At 42.1% G+C, this 24,357-nt stretch overlaps 2 protein-coding genes across 5 annotated transcripts in view; one reads left to right on the top strand and one right to left on the bottom strand.

Moving 5' to 3' along the window:
- The window catches only part of SBF2 (SET binding factor 2), a 272,366-nt gene extending 267,232 nt beyond the window's left edge, over positions 1-5,134 (bottom strand). For all 3 annotated transcript variants that reach the window (XM_062578117.1, XM_062578119.1, XM_062578120.1), the window contains exons 1-2: positions 4,811-5,134; positions 2,976-3,208 (exon numbers count right to left, since the gene is read on the bottom strand). In XM_062578117.1, the coding sequence (XP_062434101.1) occupies positions 2,976-3,060 (85 nt within the window). In that variant the 5' untranslated portion in view covers positions 3,061-3,208; positions 4,811-5,134. The remainder of the gene's footprint in view (positions 1-2,975; positions 3,209-4,810) is intronic.
- Positions 4,187-7,265, top strand: ADM (adrenomedullin). Of its 2 annotated transcripts, XM_062578124.1 has the most exons (4): positions 4,187-4,290; positions 4,869-4,979; positions 5,262-5,402; positions 5,903-7,265. In XM_062578124.1, the coding sequence occupies exons 2-4, from the start codon at positions 4,882-4,884 to the stop codon at positions 6,216-6,218; spliced, it is 555 nt and encodes a 184-aa protein (XP_062434108.1). In that variant the 5' UTR covers positions 4,187-4,290; positions 4,869-4,881; the 3' UTR covers positions 6,219-7,265. The 2 variants fall into 2 exon arrangements, with proteins under 2 accessions (XP_062434108.1, XP_062434107.1); XM_062578123.1 differs by lacking the exon at positions 4,187-4,290 and having other exon boundaries at positions 4,541-4,979.
- Positions 7,266-24,357: the final 17,092 nt, after the last annotated feature.

Genomic DNA, 24,357 nt, shown 5'->3' with positions numbered 1-24,357 from the left:
AAGTTCAATATGTAAGAACAAATCTCAGTACTTAAGACTCACTTCTCTTTTAAGCCAGCACTTCTAGCAGGAGAATATCACCTAACACTTTTGCCAGGGCATTAACAAATGCTAGATCAAGAGGAAAATGTTACTGAGTCTCCAACACTACTAACACCCACTTCATAGTATTGCCCCTTCTCCCCCCCCCCAACCAATCTAAACAAAGCTTGGTTAGTTTATAAAGCATGTCATAAATGGCATGTCTTAAGAACTCATGTAACAGCTTTGTTTGAGTTTGAACACAGCTGTTTGGCTGCATACCTGTATGAACAGCAAAAAGATTCAGTTGTCTGTAACTTGCTTCTCGTCCCTTTAGTATTGAGTTATCTTTATATTCTTATAGGACAAATGAGGAAATGAAACAGACATATTGTTTGCTTGCCTAAAATCTGATGCAAAGCAAAGTGAACTTTCATCCAGACCACCAATAACAAAATTCCCTCTGTTTCAACAGAGTAGACCCAGTTCCTCTTGTATCATGAAACGGGCTCACAGAGTAGTGGCTTTCAGTGTCCACCAAGGCCTTGGTCTCCAGAAGGACCCAATGAGCAGCCACAGGTTTACTCTAGGGGAAGAACTGTGGGCTAAAACCCTGCAGAAGACTGAAAGCATGCAAGGGACATTGATGCCACTCCAACGATATACTTAGCACCAAATAGATGTAAAGATTTACAGTACCTTGTACAGTCAACTCCTCCTTCAGGAAATATAAAGGTTTCACTCAACCCGCAGTCTCTCAATCCAGTGTCACCTGTTAGTTTGGTGACACCCCTTGCCAGAATAGGGCAGGAACTATGACCCTGAGCAGGTTTTTCCCCTGCCAATATGTGTCTCACTCTGATTCAGGGGACTTTGGTGTGTTCAGACCTGTCAGATAATAAGTCTCACTAAAGCATTTCCAATCAGACTACCAAAAATGGAATCATCCCTTGTCACCTACTCCTTTGAGCCTGTTGGCACAGATAAAGCTGGCTGAGTGCACTAAAGTGCAAGGCTTTCCTGTATGGAACTTGACTGGAGTTTTACATAATTTATAAGGTGTGATTCTTCTATTAGTATTATGTTTGCATCAATTTCATACAGTATGAAATATAATCAAGTATCTTCTTACTCACGGCATTTTTAGTAAAATTTATATCAAGCCAGAATGAAACATGCAAAAAAGTTTCCACCGGCTTCAAACAATGATTTTCTTGCATAATCAACACAGAATATTTGCCCCCAGCTAATCCCCACTGGTACATACAGGTTTTGGACTCTTGCTTTGGGAATAAAACTTGGCCTGGATAAAATGCTACACAAATAGCAACTAATCCTTACAATCTTCCTGCAAGAGCAGATACATATTGTAAAGTCTTTTGTACATAGGAGAACACTGAGAGGTTGAATGACGTGCCCAAGATAATCAGTAAACAAGTACAAGAGCCAGATGAACCTCCAGGCCAACTTCTCCCCAATGGATGAGGCAGCATCAAGAGGACAGCTTATACTTCAGAGGAGAATCCAGTCCTTCCGAACTGTGTGACATTGCCTCATAAGAATACTTCATGAATAATATTTCCTGGGAATGTTCTGTATCAGTTTTTCAAAATGTAAGTAACTTCACTGTTTACAAAATAAGTTTTGAAAAGAGGGCACTTTTACCTCATAGCACAAATCCTGTGATTATTCCTCATTTTCAAATTATGTAGGAATGCAAGTGCTTAGGAAGAACAAAATGAACAGCTGCACTGAGAACGTGATGTTTTGTGTTAGATACCAAACCAGCTTTACCCTCTGAAGCCCTTTCACAAATCACATCAGCATTTTGGCTAGTAACTAATGTGCCAAAGTTTCATCCCACACGAGGCTGAATGAACTAATTTTGTATCAGTAAAATGGCAGTTGTAATCAGCATGGAACTCATGTGTGAAATACTATTATTACATTATTACATTATAATTCCTAAACCTAATTCCTACAATTCCTAAAACCACATAGGACTCTTTCTGTATTGTTTGCCCAAGAGTATACAAATTGCACTTCCCTTTTGGCCAAGGATGTTAATGAGGGATTTTCCAGCATTTGGGGAAGCGTGTGGTTTTATTACTGGAAGAGGAGAGATTATTAAATAAAGCAATGCTCGTGAGACAAAGTTCTGCTTTCTTGTTCAGAAAAGTTAGATTCACTTTCAGCTTCTGATCAGGGAGATGCTTAAACTCGCTCAAGCCTGAGCTGGCTCACAAGGTCTCTAAAATACCGTCATTATAATTTGATGCACTTGTGTAGTCTTGTCATGGTACAGTCCGTTTCTAGACCACCTATCTCCCCGATTCTTCCTCCCTGAGTGTACGGGACAAGCCACTCTGCGCACTTCTGCTCGGGGCACGGGCCGCGGGGAGGGGGGGCAGCAGGAGCGCGGCTCCGCGGAGCCCCGCGAGGCTGCGTCGAGGCTGCTGGAGCAGCGCGGAGGGCCGGGCCGGGCCGGCCGGAGGGACTTGCACCTCTCGCGGCTCCCGGAGAGCCCCAGAGCCCCGGCCCGGGGCGACCCGGCAGGTGCAGCTGCGGCGGAGCGCACGGGGTCGGCCGGCAGCCAGCTCGCCGCCGGGGAACAGCCTCGCCGGGGCTTGGGGCAGGAAGGCTGGCCGGCTCGGGAGTGCGAGGCGAACATCCACAGTGAGTGCTGACCCCCTTGCCAGGCTGCTGCTCCGCGGCTGGTAAGGCAGAGAGCGGGTGAGGGACCGAGGGCAGCAGCCGGGAAGGGCACGGGCTGCCGAGCGCAGGTAGCTGCCGGAGCCAGAAGGGCTCCTGCACGCTGCTGGCGAGGGAGGAAGCGCCTCAGACCGAGTCAGCCGGGCATAGGAAAGTTTCCGTCACCCGCTTGCACATACCTCTCTAGGGTGTAGCGTGTACCGCGGTTATCTAGAAAGGCAAAGTCGCCGGTACATACTCACCTGATTTCTGGAATACTTTGCTTGGAGCAAGCTGAGAGAGAAACATCCTGCACGCTCCAGTCTGCTTCTTCGTATGCTCGAGCATCTGTCACTAGGAAGGGGACACTGACACAGCAGGTCTGCCGGTGGCATTTCCTTCGGTTCCGCAGAATTTACATTGCAACAAATAAGTATAGAAATGGTACATCTGGTGCTGGCTCCTGCATCCCCTGCGAAGCTGAAGCTCCACATTTCTGAAGTGCCACAGAGCAAAGATGTTAAAGATCGGAAAAAAAAAAAAAAAAAAAAAAAAAAAAAAAAAGAGAGAGAGAGAGAGAGAGAGAGAAACAGGAAGACCAAGATTTTACTGTTGACCATCCATGGGGCACATTGTTAGAGACCCTTTATTATCCTAGTAAGTGAGGTTAGGCACGTATAAAGGTTTGTGAATTGGGGATAAAACGACCCACAAGTCTTTCTTGAAGTTCATAACCCCAAGCATTTCAGATGAGCCTGTGTTTGGTCCAAAGCAATAATTCTTCCTTTGTTCGAAGGTATAAAAGGGAGCTCTAACCTTCCTATTCCAATACCATTTAAATTGTGATTTATTTGAAACGTTCAAGTAAATCAAGTAAATATTTCTTAGATAAAAATGCACCCAGATTGAGTCATAAATATTAATGATGGCAGATTTGTCACCTCCTTACTTATGTAATGAAAGCTGACTTTCATTACAATTACTCATTGTAGTTCAAGTTGTCCAAATATGGCTTTATTTTTGAAACGTTGTTATTTGATGGATTTTGAAATTGATCAGGTCTAGTTCTACACGACTTATTCAACCCACCTAAAGCTAAGGTGCCTAGAAAGAGAAATTATGCTTCAGACCGTGTAAACATAATTATATATTAGCAGGTAGAAAATCTGTCCCCAGTTAAACAGTACGAGGGGCTTATCAGATTTCGCAAGTTATGCCATGACTTGGAATCCACACCTAAAAGCCGTTGTTATGATTAACAAAATTCCAGGGGATTGTTTAATTTAATTTTCATTAATCTTATTTTTTAGCCTAGTATGGGGTGCCCCCAGTCCATGCTGACATGATTAAGAAGTACTCGGGACATGGTGTCAAAGAAAAATCACCCAGGCATACACGCCAAGGTCCACCCACTTCCCCCGCGCTGCTCTATAAAAGGGAGCGGTGGAGCGCAGCTCGGCAGTGGTTACCCCAGGCACACAAAGAAGGAGCTCTCGCTCCTGAGCGAGCCCTCAGGAAACCGTGCAAATTCGGATCGCTATTACAACATTTGTCTCAGTGGATTATCCTCACTGTCAGGTAAGAAGCCTTTTTTTCCTGCCTAAAGGTGTAGGGGAGGTGGAGAGGTATCGGAAATCTACTAAATCTGGGCTGTTTTGACGTGCTTGAAGTTATGCTGCTGAGTCTTGCACTGGCTCTTGGCATCAGCTGCAGTTTACAACGTAAATCTCAAACTAGCTAGTTTGCCATGTGAATTGGGAAGATGAGCTATTAGAGGATAAACTTCCAGGAAGCGAAACACTTGCTGGAGTTTCAAACGATGCGTCTAAAAGGCAGCTCTTTCTAATCTCATGGGTTTGCTTAATCCTAATGCAAGCCACTGGGGGTATTCTGGCAACCCTGCTGGTTTTCAGCCGCCTCTGCAAGTAAAACTCTCGGCAAACGTAAACTTTGGAGGCTCTACTATTTACTCTCTGATAAATGGCTGAGCAAATATTAGCCTTTGGTTCATATCACACACAAGTGGTTTCCAGTAGTTTGGGAGCTATATATCCCGAGGGAAGGAGTTCTCTGGGACCGCCAGGAGAAAGATACGAACCTTGCTTAGCTTTTATTAGCAAACATGCTTATGATTCTTCTCTTGTCCCCCTCACCAGGAGTGCAGCCAGAATGAAAGTAGTTCACGTAGCCCTGCTCTATCTCGGCTCTGTGACCTTCCTCGGGGTGGATGCTGCAAGGGTGGACGTAGCGACAGAGTTCAAAAGAAAGTGAGTATCGGAGCGAGCCCTCCTGCCAGCGGCCAGCCCTGCTCTTAGAGCTGCGGAGCCTCCGCGCCCCAGCGCCGGCCTCCGGCCGAGATCAGAGGGAACTAAAGTCCCATTCGGGGAATAGCACAGCTCCTAAAAGCTTCCTGCCCTTTCAGGAAACGTCCAAAGAAAAAAAAAATCTCGGTGCTGGCAAAGATTATAGCCCCCCGACTCTACTCGGTTTGGCCGCTGCCCTGCAGGCTTGCGCTGACAGGCTGTCCTCTTCCCTTGCGCTTCTTTCAGATGGACGAAATGGGCACTGAGCCGAGCCAAGCGCGACGTGAAGCCTTCGGGCGCGCTCCGCGGGCTGGGGCCAGCCGCCGCTGTGCAGCCCCTCGTTCGCAGCCAGGACGTGAAGGAAGATCTCCCGGTCTCGCATCCTAGGTAATTTCCAGCCCTCTCTGGACTCGGGCACTTGCTCGGGGCGACGGCAAGTTTCAGGGTTCCCTTGTTTCCGGGTGCTTTGCTCCTTTTCGCTAACGATTTCCCAAGCCCCAGGGACAGGTCCCGCAGGGGGGCTGCGCAACGCGCTCAAAGCAGCCTCCCGCCTCCCTTTCTCCGCGCACTAGCTGGCGGGAGATAGCAGCGCCTTTACTGTGAAAGCCAAATATAAATAGTAACTTGAGCTCTGGATCCATAGATAAAATAACAGCCATAAAACGGCGGGGCCTCTCTTTCCATCGGCAGCGAGCTCTCCTCCGTGGCCAGATCGCCCCTCTTCCGCCACTCAGCGGAGGCAGAGCCGGGAGAGGGGGTGCACGGACGGGACAGGCCCGCCTCTAGCCTGGGGTTCCCCCCGCCCTCCCCGCCTGGCCCTCGGGGTCCCCTGCTCCAGGCCCCACTGCGCCCTTCTCACGCCCGCTCTCTCTCTTCCTGCCTTGCAGCAGCCGGGAGGATGCTCACATCCGCGTCAAGCGCTATCGCCAGAGCATTAACAGCTTCCCCCACTTCGAAGCCATCCGCACGGGGTGCCGGTTCGGGACGTGCACGGTGCAGAAGCTGGCTCACCAGATCTACCAGCTGACCGACAAGGATAAGGACGGTGCCGCCCCCGTCAGCAAGATCAGCCCCCAGGGCTACGGCCGCAGGCGGCGCTCCCTGCCCGAGCACCGCCGCCGCCGCCCGGCGCCCTCCCCCCGGGGCGGCCGGCGCCCCCGGACGCGGCCAGCGCAGCCGCTCGCCGCCGTCCTCGGCCTCTGAGCGCCGCGGGAGCGCCGCACCACCGGCCGAAGGCGTCTCGGATGGATGGCGGAACGGACGGAGGGCTCGCCGGCGCCGAGGAGCCGCCGCGAGGAGCCGCCTGGCGGGCCGAGACCCCCGCGGGCCTGGGGGCGGCGGAGCGCCCGGGGGCTGTGAAGGCCGCGTCGCGCACCGGGACGCGCGGGGACCTGCCGCGGCGGTGGGGCGGCCCTTGACTCCTCGCACTCCTCCGCGGCGAGGCACCGCCGGCTCCCGCGCCAGCGGGACTAGGGACATGAAGGCGTCCGGGCCGCCACGTCGCCCCGCTGCCCCGCGCCGCTGCTGCCCGGCTGCCGCCCGCCTCCTGCACCCGGCGGGGCCAGCCGAGGCCAGGGCCGAGCCTTCCTTGCCAGCGGGCCACGGCCAGAGCTGCCCGGCGCCGGGCCCCCGGGCCCCGCAGAGGCGGGCTGCTCGTCTGACCCGAGGAGGCGGCGCTCAGGGCGGCGAGGGCGGCCCCGGCGGCCGCCGCTGCGCGACCGCGGGGCGCGGCCTCGCCCGCTGCCCCGAGGTGCCTGACCGTTCTCGCTCGGCCTCGGCAGGGAAAGGTCCCCCGCACCTGCTCTACCCTCTGCGTTATCTGCACCCGGCAGGGAATCGGACACTCACTAGTCCCTGCGGGGACTGCGACATACTTGAACGTAACAGAGAGGAAAAGTGCAATTGTACGTGGTTTTTGTTAATTATAAGTGCGGTGTGTGTGGCTCATGAGATACGTATCGATATTTAAGATTGTCCTGTGTCATGTCCTATTTGTATCTTTTTTGGAAAAATATATTTTATTTTTATACGGTTTTTATATATAAATATATATATATATTGCATAAGGGCATTTTAACACATTGTATACCCTCTATTTTTCATATCGTGAATGTCAAATGCTGTTAAACTCTTTCCATACCTTTTTTTTTTTTTTATCTTGCATTCCAGACTGGTGAAAGATGTAGAGAATGTATCAGCTGTTCTCCATGGGTAATATGTGAAATAAAATAAACACTATTACATAAAACAGTTCTGTTATGTTGTCTTTAGAGGGGGCAGGTGGTCAAGATGGATGATTTCTTACTTTGCTCAGTCCTACCCTTGGCATGGCAATTCTGTGACAGGCAAAACCTTCTTAATTACAGATGTTAGTAACCATCTTATCTAGCCAAATCAAGTAGATTTAAAAGCAAGCGTGCATCCCAAAATGCCAGGGTAGAGCTGTTTAGAAGGCTTTAAGGCCTTTTCTACCACATGTTTCAGCCAGGGCTGAAACGTGTCACAGCTTGGATTGATCGTGCAAGTTTATTTTTTGCCCTAATTAATCAGAGAAACAACTGCACACTTCAACATTGCACAACAAAGTAACAGATTTATTGAGGGAGCATGTTCCAAAAATGGTCATGGCAGCTTCCAAGGTTATTTATGTTGAAGGATTTCCTGGGCCACAGTTCAGGTTAAAGTTAAATGGTGACCGGTTCAGTGTGGGCAGAACATCTTGGATAAAAGCTTAGCATTAGGGATTTTGTTGTTTTGTTCTTTTTTTGTTCTCTCTTTTTTTTAAAGCAAATTCCAACCACAGACCAGCAAACAAATGTGAAACTGAACCTTGTTAATGCATCAACAGCCCCATCTGTTGGTGTCTTTGTGCTTCAAGAAAACAACATTCAAAAAATTGAACAAGTGCATTTTGTCTTGGATTAGCCATATAATTTCCCCTATTTTACAGTATGTCTGAAGACAGTGAACATACACAGGGAAGGGCAGGGGAACAGCAGCACTAGATGCTATTAGAAGAGATGAAGTGGGTGTGTTGTTTCCACTCAATACTACATGCCTAAGGCACACATTATTTACAAGAAAAATGCAAAAGAAAAACAAATGTGAATAGACAAGGGGTCTTTTCCAGGAATACTACTGCAAAATAGAATGAGTAAGAATCCAGTTACCACTGACTAGAAAACTTGCATATATTTTACTCCCCAAAGTTTTGAAGTTCTGCTCAAAAGTGTTTATTTTTAGTACTTTCCTAAATGTTTTCAACTAAGACTCTTGGAATCTAGAGAGGTGAGTTTCCCTATCCTATCCTATCCTATCCTATATGTTGACACTTACCAGTTTTAATTACCACTTTTTTTATTAACTACTGGAAGAGAATTTACCTCCCTACTGCTGATGGCCTTTCTGATCTAAATTTTATAAGATATAGAAATAGAACAGACAAAACCTTAAAAAACTATCAGACTTCCAAATAGCTTAGTTTTGTTCAGAAGGGATGGCAGCAAATGAACGATCTCTAATGTAAATTTTAGCTGCCAGCTAAGAAATGGTGAGTGGCTGCTCTCATAAAAATAAAGATCATGAAATTAGAATAGCTGCTGCTTAATGTTTTGGGGCTTGCAGTAGGGAATCACAATTTGTAGGTGAAAGCATGATCCTGCTAAAGTTCATAGTACAACTAGAATGACTTCTGTAGAACCATATACTTTAATAGGTACAGGCTTTTACAACAATTTTACAACAATCTCTGCAGTTACAAAACTAGCATTTCAGTCATCTGAAATTGAACAACATAATGCTATTTTGGACTACAGAAGGGACAGGTATGCACATTCCAACTAGTTGCTTTTGTTTGCATTGACCTTTTCTCCATTTACTGCCAAGAAACCATCCCCACTTAAAAATACTTCTTTCCCCCCCACCCCTTTTTTCCTTTTAGTTAGAAAAAACTTCAGTCAAAGTTGAAAAATCCTTGGCCTAACTGGACAGGGCTGAAATCAGCAATCTGGTGCTAGATAGCTTAATTATGATCTTACTGGAGCTTAGTAAGTGCCATTTCCATTTAGAAGGATCAAGAGCATCACCTGCCGCAGCTGTGGGGAACAGCAAAACTCCACAGTTGTAATAAACAAGAACTAAAGAAAATAAAGATCTCCATTTTCTCTTTTTTTGGATTCCCCTCTCAAAAAAAAAAAAAATCTTTCATAGTTTAAAGACCAACACTGCTGAAGTGGACATGTCAGAAAGTAGAAGGTAACCCTGTGTCTGGGAGACAACATGCTTTTTGAGGAGGAAGGAAGAGGAATTGAGCTAAAAAGTAAACTTCCTGGAAAGATAGTAACTGTATTTTACCTAACCTAGTTATGCTAGGCTGGACAGGCTGGAGGAGATGACAGAGCAGGCAGGGACTCCTTCCCATTGCACAGCTAAGCCCATATCCCAAACTGAGTTCCAAGTGTTGGGAACCAGACTGTAAGGATGAAGTCCCTAGAAATAGTTCTCTCTCCCCTCACCCTTTTCTGCATCTCCCCCTTCATCAGATCTGCCCGGGTGAGGGCTCTGTCTCCTGCCCATGCAGGGGATATTACTGAAGACCTTAGGTTATAGCATCTTTTCACTACAGATGTACTAGAAAGGAAAACACTCAGCACAAACCTTTAAATGGTAGTTGAAACACATGGATGATCTGAATTAAAATCTTTAAGGAGTATGAGGATTTTGAATCCCCTGAAGTTTCAGGAGAATAAACCTGTGAAAACACACCTCTCCAAAAAGCACGGAAATAAGAATTTTGCAGCCCTTTGACCTTTAGAGATGAAAATGAGCCACTGACTCCCAGTGCTCACAGAATGTCAGCCCATGACAGCAAGTTTCTGACATAAAGTCCCAGAAATTCAATAAGAGCTGTGTGCTTAGGTCAAGGCCAGCCTATGCTTTAGTGTGATAGATGAGAAGTCAAAGATGTCATCACATGCCTCCAAAATCAGTAGCATCTGTTTACACAACACCTTAGTTAAAGTATCAGTTTCTAAGAACAGTTTGGTGCCTCTTAGGTTAGGATTTCAAAGGTTGCTTAAAACATAGTTATAAATTCAGTTCAGACAAGGTTCTAAATTAAAAATAAGTTTTGCAATAATAAATACATATTGGAGCAGGAATTTATTCTATTGATCAGCCCATCCAACAGTGGAGGCTATAGGATTGGTCACCATTCTCAGCAGAGCCTCCATGGTGAACTGTCAGGAGAGCAGAGAATATTCTTTACGAGCTATTATTTTGCTTTAAGCCAACCCTAGAGACACTGTATGGCAAAGAAAAAGTATGTTGCTACGGACACTTTTCATTACCAAAATAGATTCCAAAGGCTATTCTTATCTGAGAAAGATTTTTGTGGTCCCATTATTAGTGCTATATAGAGTAGAGGCTGGTGGCTTAAAATGGTGATATACAGGTACTTTCCCATAAAATCCCAGTATGCTCCCCTAAGCTGGAAAGGGAGAGCCCAGTAATTACATTTGTTTCTCCAGTAGGTACCACAAAAGTTACTTTAAGCAGCCTTCACATCACATGAAGGATTGCAAAAAAAATGTTTGTTCTCTACATACATCAGAAAGCAGTGAGAGTGTTTTGCCATTATTACATAGTTACTATTTCTGCTCTATTCAAAAAGCATAGACACAAGTCTATCTTCAGACTGATAATTATCAAAATCTGCAAAGCATCTTAGTCTGTACTAATAAGAACTGCAGTCAGGTGCTAGATATAAACTTTTTTTTAAAGTACAATGACAGAAAGGGGGATACTAATGAATACTTTGGCACATATGAAGTCTTTTCTGGCTCATTTAGTACCCAAAGGACAGCAAGTCATAATTAAAGCCAATAATGGCAACTCCAGACAACCATCCAAATAGTTTCCTTGTGCCGTCAATATACCGTTTTATATTATCTCACATCATACTTCAGTAGTGTAAAATACATAGGCATCAAGAGAAAAAAAATCCAGGATGACTGACTGCAACTAATAACTAAATCCAGTTATGCCTAAGTAAAATTTGTTTATTGTGTTCACAAGGATTTGGTTTTATTTCCAAATGTTTTTTGAAGAACTACTTATTTCATCAAATAATTTGTATCAGCTTTGAAACTGCTGTAATTTTTAAATACTTAATTCCTTGCAACAAGGTCATACATCCTCCATGAGGAGAAAGAGCATAATTTGTTCATGAGGTAAAGAACTATGTAAAAGGCTATTTTTTTACTAATATGATATACATTAGTCAAAATGCCTAATAAATATAATGTCTCAACATGAAAAGCAAATGGTATCATTTAAAATCTGAATCAATGTTAATAATTTGGTAAGACTGGAGTTCTTTGCTTTCAGAATTCTGAGCAACAGCAACAGCAATGAAGAGGCCAAATGACATCTTTTGATTTAGTCTGGTTCTGTGCTAACTCGTACCAATATTTAACTAGAACTCCTTGGATTTCCCATCCACTTACAAAAACCTGCGTTTTTCTAAAATCAAGAAAGATCAGTCCAGTCCAACTGAAGGCAAGAGTTTTGTAATAAATTCTGACTCTCAAAATACGTTTGCAAAATAAATATTCCTTCAGAACTTTCAGTCAAACATTGCTTTCCAAATCTGTCAGTTTGCAAATTACATACAAATTTTCTAGCAATTATAAAAATGTTTATACTTTCTTCATACTTTCCGAATGTAGTGTAAAAATAAACAAACAAATGTCTGGGTCTTAATCTCTCATGTTCAGTAGTATTGCCAGAAATATGAGAACAAACATAAGGGGATCTTATCTGTTAGTTCAGGAGCAAAGCAGTTCATCAAACAAACATGATTATTGTCCTTTTAATAGGTGGTTACTGTCACAGGAATTATCATGAAACCTAAACACTCAAGGACTAAAAGGCTACCACATAACTCACCCCTCTGCTGTTACATGAGAGGACAAAAGGGCATAAGGGTTTCTCATTTTTCCCTTACATAACCTGGCTCTATTGCGAGTCTCTGCTAGAAAGCAGTACACCCTCAGAAGCCACTGTGCTTCCCCATCTGTATATAAAGTTTTGGGAGCAGCTCTGAGCCTGCATGCTGGAAGAAGAAGACAGCTGCACCTTGTAAAGTAAATTTGTTCTCTTCAGAGCCAAGGAAAAAGTGATGGATTTTTTTTTCACTATTTTTTTTCCCTGGGGCTGTGCTGCTCTGTATCCCATTCTGCATAAGGAACAAATTCATAGTCTGGCCCTTTATTGATAAACAACAGGAAAAATGTGCAATGGGCAAATACCATTAGTCTCCTTACAGCCTACAGACATCAGACATGCTGTTGGTGATGACCTCGTGAGTCAGATAGGAATCTCACCACCAAATCCCTGGTCAGAGACTGGTCCCACCTAATTGAAAAAGAACTTCTATTGACTTCAGCGGAAAAAAAGTCTAAGCTTCAGCTTTCTTTCAAAAACATGGCTAATTTTAGACAGAAATATTGTATTCAAAGTTTTACTTTATACTTTATTTATTCATGAGTTCTGTTTTTGAAGACTGAAGAAGCTACTAAAAATTAAAAGTAAGGGAAAGGTACTCTGCCGAAGAGAGGTAATCCAAATCCCAGTTTCCAGTTCAGTGCAACATGAGTTTTGCAATGTATGACCACTATTGCTCCTCTTAAGTGGATGTGGTATTACTGGCAATGACAGCTTCAACAAACATCCATGCACAGTGTTAAATGTGTTCATGAGTAGGCATAAAATCCAAGAATTTTCCAGTGTTCTTGTCCAAAACCTGCACATCATTGTTTATTTAATATCATGAGATTTTGTAGTGTTTTAAACACTACGACTTTATATAGTCACATTGGATTTACATATGCTTCATGTCCTCTCCCTCTTTTTTTTTAAATCTCATCACCTATTTTGAAGCCTTGGAAAAGGATGTATCCAGACAAGTAACTCCAATGAGAGGGAGCTAGTGGTGTGTATTGCTTATGGCAGAGACTGACAGTCTTAACTCCCGGATCAATCTGGCTGCATGCATGGACAGTCTAGCACTTCATGATAATATTTACACAAGATAATCAGTATGCGTTTAACGAAGGATATAAAAAGATCTGCACAGAAGACTCAGTCCTGTAGAGATAAAAATGATTTGCTAAGTGATCATTTACATTATCTTGCCCCAATCTGACTTCATTAACTCCTGGTAACGGAGGAAAAAACTCATATTGCAAGTGCACAAGCGCCATTAAACCTGATTTATTACGCTAACCACACTGCAAGACAGACAGAAACAAATGCTATGGTTTTTCCCTGGAATGTTGTTAGAGCTGGTGTACTAAGATATTTTTCTTCTGCTACTAGTCTGGTGTATCTGTAAAACTTTGCTGCCATCTGCTGCCTTCTAAAGAAAAATAAATCACACACAGATTTAAAGTTATTGCTGGATGTCAGAGTGGCATAGTGCTGCTGCCAGCAGGGAGGCCTGAATTTACAAGGATTTTGTATCTGGCCTGGGCTAGTTACTCAATATGCTGAGTAAGGCAGAGGCTCAAATTTTTCATTCCTCCTACTCTTTACTCAAGAAAAGCAGGAACAGCACTGTACCCATACATACCCTGAGGAGATGGGAAAGGAAACTATCCTGCTATTTCTGTTCTTCTGAGCAGCCTCAGGGTTTACAGCTTGCACAATGGCTGCCTGATACCTCCTCCATCCCAACACCACTTTGGGCTATGGGCTGCCAAGAAAGCACTGAACATCACAGCTTTATTTATTTATTTATTTATTTATTTATTTATTTATTGGCAGGGGGGAGAGAGGAGGGGGAAGGAATGTTTTGAAGATATATATGACTAAGACACTGGCTTCTGAAGTGTTACTGGAGTTACCTATTGATATGACGAGTAAAGGAGGCTGAAGTTAAAAAGATCTGTACTGGCTTTTCAGGAAATTATGGAATGGAGAGATGTACATGTTCTGCATTTCAAGACAGAGAGCTTATAAACAGATACAAATTAGAACAGTGCAATGCATTACAGTGACCTTTACCTCTATATATCTAAATAGGGCATAAAAATATGCATAGTTAGGTATGAGCTACCAGCTTCTAAGGTCACAAAATGAAGGTGTTCCTCTAACTGACACAAACAACAGAATGGAATATTTTTTGCAATGATATCTTTACACTGGGTTGAAATCACAGTCAGGTTTACACTGATATAATTGCATAAATTATGCATATTTATTATAATACAAGTATTATTATTTTAAAAAATGACCCACCACAAAATATTTTTGTTATAGCACACAGCCCAACAACACTTGCACAAAAGAACAAAATAGCATAGCTGGTATGAAGCACTTAAATTCTATCTGCTGAAGCTAAAGATAGGAGAGAGGACTTCCAGAAGATTATAAAGATCTCTTGGCTTAGGTGAAGGGTTTGTTTTGTTATTTATTTGCAAGACTTCTGAATAGCTCAAACAGACATCGAAAAAGAGCCATCTATCAAAATATTTCTTTCTACTTCCATGACTGTAGAATTCCTCCAGAAAACTATATACTCTGTGATGCCTACATATGACATTCAGACCTTTATTCCTAATAGGTTTAAAACAGGGAGTTGAAAAAGTAGGTTTTTGATTCATCTCTGGTTTGGATTCAGTGCTGGTTAAAGTTGCTCTGCATTAGATACAGAGTAATCCACTACTTGGTTAATTTACATGTTGTATACTCTGTTAGGAAGAGCTACATATGTAGAGACAGAAATGTTATATGAATGGGGCAGGCTTGGAGCATGGACCTTCAAATAGGAAGTGAGTCAACTAGGCTTCAAGTAAGGCTGCAAAGGAGGTGAAGCACTGCAATTAACTATTGGTAGTTCTGGCAGAGGAGTGGGAGACAGGGCTAATGAAGAGGCTGAACCAGCACTACTCAGTAGATTAATGCACACACACATATGTGTCATGGAAACGCATGTATGCATTGAAACACATACATGTAAATACACCTACCAAATAAGGCACTCTGGAGGGAATGATGGAAAAAGGCTTGCGAGACTGCAACCTACTGCCACCTACAGGGCACTTTGATCAGTAGCAAACCCACAGTCCACAGACACTGAAGGAGAAGAACCAAAGCTATTCTCAGCCCTCTTAGAAGCAATAGTTTAGCTGGAGATCACTGCAGCCAGGCCCCTGCATGAACAAGGCCCCTATCAGCATCTAAGAGCAGCACAGAGCAGTCAGGCAACTGTGCCATAGTCTTGTAAAAAACACTTGTATAAAAAATAGTCTAAATAGTCCTCATACTAAACAGATCTCTGCTAGGAGATGTCAGACCTTAGTCAAATTGCTATCTGGAAATAGTAACTTTTACACATATGTATGTTTGAAAAGGACTTCAAAGTGATATTTCAAATTCTATTCCAGATCCAGTTTTGGTTTGAAATTTGGATTCAGTTCAGCTCTCTGATTTAAAACACAGAAGTTTGAAGCCCACAATGGATTGAAAAATCACTGAATTAGCCTTAGGCAGCTACAGATAGTCAAAGTAAATATACTTTTTTTTGCAGGGGGGGACAGTATTTATGATGGAGAAAGGAACAGGAAACCAGAAAGGAACTTCTTTTAGGAAGAAAATGGGTGCTGCAGGCTAAATGAGAGATGCTGAGGGTGAAAAAAGGATCTTCTTGTAGTAGCCAAAAGTTAGTACAATATTGAGCACCAGCAGAAAGGTTACTGAGTAGAAGAGAGAAAGCATCAGTTTGCCACTATATAAATAAAGCCTTGATGCACCGCAATCTTCAGTACTTTGCACAACAGTTCTGATGTCTACCTCAAGAGGACACAGTGGACCTAGAGGAGGTAGAGAGAAGGGCAAAAAAAAATGATCAAGGCAATGGAGTGGCTGCTTTCTGAGGAGAGACCAGAAGGCTGGAACTTCTCAATTTGGAGAGGAGAAGGACAATTACAAAATCAAAAAGGTGGTGGATAATGCAGAAATGAATGGTGAACGCAGAAATGTCATTCATCATTCACCAGATTCTGCATTACTAGAACTTGGGGGCACTCATTGAAACTAGTAGGGAATTCGTTTAAAACTGATGAAAGAAAACACTTTTTTATGTGGTAGGCAGTAAATTTTTTGAATATCTTGTCTCAAGAGGTTGTGGAGGCAGATAGCATCTGCAAGTCCAAAAAGAATGAGAAAATTTCAGACTACAATACCTTAACAGATGTTACAGGGAATAGCCAGTGATGTACCTTTAAAATCCTTAATCCAATGACGCTGAAAGAATATGAGGAGAAAGCGCCACAGAAAGTGCCCAGGCTCATTTGCTCTTCCCTAAACAGTATCTTCTTCTACTGCAGGGGACAGTGGAGGCAGAACACTGGCTTGGATAGACTACTGCTCTGACCACTAGGACATTTTTTATGTTCTTATGAACAAAGCTTCTATGTTGAGAAGGTAAAAAGGCCAGAATAAAGAAATAATGATATATTCACAGCCTACTGAAGCTTGAATGTAGTGAGGAAAATGTGTTTCTACACAGCAGGCTACGACTGAGCCTGTACCATAACTCACCCACTCCCTTCATGCAAGAAAAGTCACCTTATTGCACTTCATTGGGAATGTGAATAGGGCCAGTGCTGCAGAAGACGACTGGGAAATTGGCTTATGAGAGCACACAGACACGCATGTCTGTATAGTAAGAGATACCAATAAAACTGTTTAAGCTCTGTATCCATATACCTGCCAGGAACAGCTTGAATCTCTCTAGGATCATTAGGTTAAAAGACAGTCAGCTCTCCTTTGCGAGCCTTGCAGAGTAGATGGCAGGAGAACAAGACTTGCAGCATCTGGATATGAGGCAGAACAACTTGGAGGGCCAGTAGATGTAACTGCTATGACAAATAGTTGGGAGGATTATAGAAGTAACTGACCACTTTGAAAATGACAAGAATGCTGCACAGTGGAATAGAACTTATTAACTGAAATTATTTTAATCACATTCTACTTTTTCTTAATTGCTATTTGTTCAGGAATAATTTTTTTTCTTGTCAGCCACATAGCAAGAGAGAAATCACTCTATTTGAGTTCTGTAAGAACAGTAGAGGTCTGTAATGTGCTCTGTGACTACAATTGAATTGAATTGTATTTAGCAGAACAAAAAATGTATGGATAAGAAGTTTATTCTTTGCTTTCATGTGTCTTGTATATTTTCATAGTCATAAGATTTTTTTTTTTTTGATTTAAGGAGTTTTACTTTTACCCTACTTTCTCACCAGCCTCTCTACCGATGAAGGATGAATAGCGAAATTGTTGACCTTTCTCTGTATGTTCCAGTTAATAAATAGAAATAACACTTTCTTGTATCTGTGCCCAGTTTGGATAAAATCCAGTCTGATAGATACTGTATCCCAGATGTTACATCTGATAATTAGGCAGCTTTAAAATGTAGCATTGCTGAATGACATTAAAACTACTAAAATAAAATTAAACCTTCATCCCTACCATATTTTTTTGCAGGAAAACATAGACATTTTGGCTTGAAAAGATCAGTTTAAAAGAAGAAGCATAATGATTTAGAGCAAGGTAACTTTCAGTTCTAGCTTGTCTGTGTTAAATATTTTGCAATAAACTGCTCAGCAGTTGCTTATCACAGGCAAAACAGTCAGCTGTTAAGCTCTGATGCTTTTGTGCATTCTAGTACACTTCTAGCATGATCCAAAAAATCCAGGCAAGAGGTAGTATATGTGATCACATGACTTGTTATCTTAAATGGTTACATATGTGGTATTTGCTCTAGCTATTTGACATGACTCAAGTTGACCTCATTGTTTGTATGCTTCAGCGGGAACAATTATGTAAGTATTAAATGGTATGGTAACAGCAATGCCATACAGGACAGAAAAAAAAGCAGAAATGCAAGGTCTACCAAACTGTCCAAACGTCTTACACTAATATAATATTTTCTGTGTACAGGCCTGTATCACAGAACAATGAAAGGGCTAATATTCATGCTGGTAGGTTTGGGTTAATCAAGACATCTTGTAGTTCTTGTAGCTATTTGGAACCTCTGATTTTTGTGGTTCTCACTTACATCAGAATCCAAATACTTTCGGATAAGTTCCATGTTTGCCAGAATAACAAAAAATAAGATAATAAGAGCAGACAACACTGGTTCTAAAAATAGTAATTTTATGAGGATGCTGTCAAATGATAACATGCATAAATCAATTCATGCATACGTATTTTCAGCTATAAAATCCTGATACATACTAAAAGTCTGTTTGGCAACCTCTCAAGGAGGATGTTGAGGCAATACTTTTAATTTTATCATTAGTGTATAAACAACAATGAAATAACATGACATTAATTAAAGCTGAACAAGACACAAACACTATGATTTTCTTCTTAGTATTGATCTCTTTCTTGCAGAAGCATTTGTATTAACAAGTCAGAGAATTAAAGCATGAAGGAGTTATGGAAAACTCATTGGTATGTATTTAATCTGATTTTGAAGTTTTTTCTTTTCATTTTCCTGGCATACACATATCTAAATCTTAGGTTTATGTAAGTGTAACTGTGAAATATTTTATGAAACTAGAAAGCATCCTCTTAAAACTATTTTGCTAGATTGCAGTTCATCTTGAAGCCTTATGGAAGTTTTTGTTGATCAGACAAATATTACAATACAAAGACATTCCACTGTTCTGAAGTCTCTGACTCTAATCTCATTTTCTGAAATGGCAGGAGCCAGTGAGTGACTAAATGGACAACACCCACCTGAACAGCACAGCAGGCAAAATACTGTCTCCAGTTCTGGCCTCCCTGGTACAAGAGAAACATGGAGCTATTGGAGATAGTCCAGCGTAGGGCTATGAAGATGCTCAGAGGGCTGGAGCGTCTGCCCTACAAGGAACAGCTGCGAGAGCTGGGCCTCTTCAGCGTGGGGAAGAGAAGACTGAGGGGGATCTTATCAATGTGTATAAGTACCTGAAGGGAGGGCGTCAAGGGGACGGGGACAAACTCTTTTCAGTTGTCCTGTGTGACAGGACAAGAGGCAGTGGGCAAAAATTGAAGCACAGGAAGTTCCGCCTGAACGTGAGGGGGAATTTCTTCTCTGTGAGAATGACGGAGCCCTGGACCAGGTTGCCCAGAGAGGTTGTGGAGTCTCCTTCTCTGGAGATATTCAAGGTATGCCTGGATGCAACCCTGTCTAACATGCTCCAGGTGACCCTGCTTGAGCAGGGAGGTTGGACTAGATGATCTCCAGAGGTCCCTTCCAACCCTACTGATTCTATGATTCTGTGATTCCAGTGCTTCAGAAAGGTGAGCACTTTCTGCTGATTCTACAATGGACCAACTTCAAATGGGGGACAAGAAGCTGTTGAAGGTACCTTACAACAAAGTGTTAAACCATGTGATAACTTAAGCACTGGTAAGGCATTCTGTACAGATTCCAGAGTCCTGACCAAAGTCCATACTGAGGAATCACACTCTGTATTCCCTAGTTCTTCCTGCTATTTCAGTATTTTCTATTTCCCATCTCACAGGTATCCAGGGTTGTTATACAATGTCAAAAAAAGTGCTCCATTGAAGAACTAGAGAAAGCAAACTTTCTGGACAAACTGGTGTCTAGGCACCTCTGGTGTCTAACCAATAATGCTTTGTGTATGTTGGTTTGCTACCTAGCTTAAAAAGCTTCCCATCTTTTACTTGTAGCGTTGCTGAAGCACAGCTGAGAAGGCCTGGGCCTAGAGAATAAAAAAAAAGTGTTATTTTGGAGCATGGATCCTGCTGTTGCCAGGTCTAAGGACAACACATATTGGTGCATGAGGCTATATTAAAGTTTTCCCTGGATGCTTGACAACGTGATCTTGCTTTTAGATAATTTGTTTCTTAAAATAAGTGAGTAGGAGAATCGGTTTTAATTAACATGACTTAAAAACTGACCAAAGCAAGTATCAACTACTGTCACCATGGTGGATACAGCTCCCACATACATGTTGCAAAAGAAGCGTGGTTGTTTTGTTATATGTGTTAAAAGTGGATGGCAAAGAAAAGCAAACATCATGGTTTAGCTCATAGCCTAGGAATCAATAAGATGCGAAAAAAAAAAAATTGCTTACTATGATGCATCCAGTGTTCTGTTCTCTATTTTTTGTGACTACTCTCAGGCTTCTAGCATCACAGATAGGAGAGAGAAAAGTAAATGGATTAGATGGCTGATGAAAGTGCTCTTGTCCCCCAGATAGCTGGGATGGAACAGTACCAAACTCCAGTTTTCAGGGCATGGCATAGCCTTAGAGCCTTCTGCTCTAATTTGTTCAGTACAGTTTAGTAGCAACTCTGGTCATTTATATCCCTAACAGTTGCTGTTTCCCAGTCTAACAGTGATAGTGCACTTTGGAACCACAGCGTTTCCCCTTGCACTCAAAGCCCACATACTGGTACTCTGAGAAGATACTGTCTGGTAATGTTATCCTCAGGGAGAAGGTAATTAAGTTCTTAGTCACAAACTGTCAAGCTCATCCACTTAAACAGTATCTTTCTCTGTAGGTGCAAAGTGGGGAATACCAACACATCTACAGATTTGTAGCATTCATTAGCCCAGGTGTTCCTGAATGTGTTCACTTCTCTGATACTATCTATTGCTTGCAGTATGTCTCAAAATTATTATCTCGAGCAGAATGCTTTGAGAAAGTAATGGTTTCCCTGTATGTGTCTAGGTCATTCTGACCTAACCACTTCCCTGCAATATTATCAGACAACTGGACAACTGCCAACATGCTCAGTGAATTTAAAATGCCATTAAAAAGGTTATGCTCTGTCTTCATTCCAGATTTCCTCCAGCCCAAACCATTGTGAATATGCCTAGAATTTTTAAATATTGCCTTTAATGGGAAGAGGTACAGTAGGATTTTTGTTTCTGCCCACCCCTGTCTGAAAAACTCTTTATAAAGTCTTTATATTATTTTCATCCAAGTCTAACATGGAGGATTCTTGAAACAGCATTTAGCTAAAATGGAAGCTAACATAAGAGTATATGTCATGTTTCCAAATGCTAAATCACAATTACTTTCTTGCCTCACTACGACCTATGAAATGACTTGGCTATACAGATAACACAGAAATGGACAATCTTAGTCTGGAATGTGGCTGTACTTGACTAAATACCTGTAAGTGGTTACAGAACTAGAAAGCTGAGCTTGTATGATGGTACTGTCCATGAGCTTGTGCAGACATCTCTCCCCCGACTAGTTGGAAATGTTATCTCTTTTAGAAATATCTTACTCTTGCTGGGTTTGGTGATGGATTGTTTTGTTTTGTTTTGTTTTCCAGTACTACTATGTTCTTGATACTCATTTTGTAAAGTCATAGGACTTTCTCAGCAAGGAGAATAGCTGACAGTAATACATTGAGGTGAAAAGGCAAAACAAGGATACTATAGGGAATCTTGGAGCCAAGTGGAAGCAGACAGGCTACATGGATAATATCATCTGCTCCAAGGAGCAATCTCTGGTCCCTGAAATAAGCAGTTTTATGTGTTTCATACCTATGCTGCTACTCTGCCATGCAGAGTGGATTGCCTATGTCTGTGCTGACAGCTAAGACACAGTGGGAAAACTGGGACTGTCTGGATGAAAATCACTCCATTTCAGTCTCTAAACTAAAAGATAGAGGCTTCCAAAACAAACAAACAAAAAATATTCACATAAAGTGTGCTATTATATTCATTTCTTATTTCCACAGAAAAGGAGTGGACATGTTTCATACTGATGTATAGCAGTACTTCATACAGAAGATCTAAGAAGTGCTGATCTTCAGTTAAAGGCACAAACTTCTATTTTCATCTACTTACTGCCTAAGAACAGTGCCTGTGCCCCTAAATGGATTTCCAAAGCACACAGTTGCTCAAATGTGACCTTTGAAAATTTTAAATGAAATCTGCATGCGTACACCAATATTTAGGTGTTATTATTCAGCTTTGTAAAAATCTAATTGAAAATCTAAAGAAATAGGACGTCCATCAAGTTGGAAACTTTTACCTATTTCCTCTTGTAGGAATCTGTAGTCTTTGCAAATTTGTGTTTTTCCCTAGATAGTATCTGTAAATAATTTTCAAGGAAACAAAGCACACAGTGGTAAGGTTTCAGGACTATTTGTTTCCACTGTTTTGGGCATCTTACCTCTATATACTACTCTAAATATATACATTCTCTCTCTTTCTCTCTCTGTGTGTGTATATATATATATATATATATATATATGTATGTATATACACACACACACACACACAGACACACACACATGTGTAAAGTGTGTGTGCATACATATTTGTGTGTTTAAAGAGATTAGTTGGTGCATGCAAAGAGACCTTCAGCTGGACAAAAGACTTTAAAATTCAAAAGGCCTTGGAACCAAAGTGGTAAGAGAGAGAAAGCAGCTCATAAAGACTGGTATATTTTACAATAGGGAGCTTTATTGCAAAAAGTTAGAAGCTTATGGTTTGTCTTGCTGAATTCAACACAGTGGACAAAATGGAGTTCAGAATTACAAGATTATCTCCCCCAATCTTCATTTTTTTTCCTCCAGAAAAGTGTCTTTTCCTGCCTCATGTTTCTCTTTTGTTCTTCATGTGCAATCAGATGGATCCCTTGCTTATCTTCCTGGTTACTAGAAGGCACTAGACAATGCAGATAATACAGAGAAAGACTTCCTGGTCTCACTGCAGTATTAAGCCATCCTCTAACAGAAAGAGAAGATTCAACTATGACAGAAAAGAGACTAGGCCTTTGCTTCATCTTGAGAACTGTTATTTCTGCTACCCTTGTAAATGGCCATTGGGAAAAGTTCATGGCTGCATCACAGTTTGTCTCACTGCAATTTGCCACAATGGGCTTTTTTACTGAAGCAATAAAGAGCAATGTCTGCTGCCTGCAAGCACCTTTCAGCGACATGATTTCAAATAGAGTTAGGCAAAAAAGTACTAGGGAAGATGTAGTTCTGTGTTTTTCAGGGGCTGCCAGGCAGGATAAACCATTCCGATCCTATGGCTCTAGTGGCAGGCTTATGTCCTGCTTCTGAAAATTCAGCAGGAAATGATGAGAAAGAAACCGATTTCTTCTGGCAGAGAGCAGCTAACCTTTGGAAACTAACTTACATGTTACAGCAGAGACTTTGACTAATAATGCTCTTTGAGGGAGCTGTTGTGAGCAAAGACACAATGCAGTCAGTTAGCTGTTTCCAGTGCTTACATAGACAGACTCTTCTTGGCTTTTTTCAACAGACTGTCAGCTGGACCAAGAATAATTAAGTTCCAATGTTGAAAAGCGGTTGTTGGCCATTCTTGACTTAAAAAGATACCTTTACTCTTCTTTCCACCAGTTCAGTCCTTCTGCTCTTCCATTTTTTTCCCCTTCCTTGCACTTCTGCAGACCAAATCAAAAAACAAACAAGACCCCTTTCCTCACTGCACAAGAACACTTTTCCTGCTTTTCTTGGCTGAATGCTCCTTTCATACTCAGTGGGTATCCTTGGGATGTCTCCCAAGGCAGGCTCTGCACAATAGCCCGGCACCAAGAAGAATGGCTGTCTACTGCCTACCAGCACTGTCGTGACCTGGAGAGGCTTAACTTCGTAATTGCTGTTGCTCAGATAATATGCATTCTCACATCAATCTTTCAGCCTTGAAACTACACCAAAATCTCCCTGAAAAGAACAGCTGCTCTCCCTGGGCTCAGTTCCCTTTCTGAAAGTTATAAGATATGGAGCACATTTTCTTTTTTTTATTGATGTAATAATAGAAAATCCCGGAGAGCAAAACAAGAGTTTTCAGTGTTTCCCAGAGTGGGTAGTCATTATGCACCTCAATGGCTGATTTGGCTTAGAGTAAAATTAAAGGGAAAAAGAAAAAAAAGATGACCCCTTGTTCAGCTGTATGGTCTTATTATTAAGCAGCAACTGCAAACTTTCATTGACCTCAGCAGCATCAAGATCTCACCCTGAACACATTATCAGTGCAGGCAACTATCCTCTATTGCACTGGAGATCTGTGACCCATATCCTCAAATTCCTCTAAGAGTTTGAAGTCAGCCACAGGCATCATTGAGTAACATCAACATTACTCAGTGCTGATGACTATCTTAAGATAGTTGATTTCCTTCATGGTAATTGATTAGACTTACAATGAAGTTAATTTCTACATCATACCAGTCATTCAGACACCTTATAAATATTTCAAAAACCAGCAACATGATACTTGAAGTTATATAATTCGTAAGTATTAGGGAAACATACTCTGTTAGCTCTTGAA

Source organism: Rhea pennata, chromosome 5, assembly GCF_028389875.1.
Source record: "Rhea pennata isolate bPtePen1 chromosome 5, bPtePen1.pri, whole genome shotgun sequence".
NCBI lineage: Eukaryota > Metazoa > Chordata > Aves > Rheiformes > Rheidae > Rhea > Rhea pennata.
The sequence above is the reverse complement of the archived record's forward strand: the minus strand, read 5'-3'. Positions and strand labels throughout refer to the sequence as shown.

Coding starts and splice junctions, on each gene's coding strand:
- ADM (XM_062578123.1), top strand. CDS start 4,693: ATGGCTGAGCAAATATTAGCCTTTGGTTCATATCACACACAAGTGGTT. Junction 4,980..5,261: donor GCGACAGAGTTCAAAAGAAA/GTGAGTATCGGA, acceptor CGCTTCTTTCAG/ATGGACGAAATGGGCACTGA. Junction 5,403..5,902: donor CTCCCGGTCTCGCATCCTAG/GTAATTTCCAGC, acceptor CCTGCCTTGCAG/CAGCCGGGAGGATGCTCACA.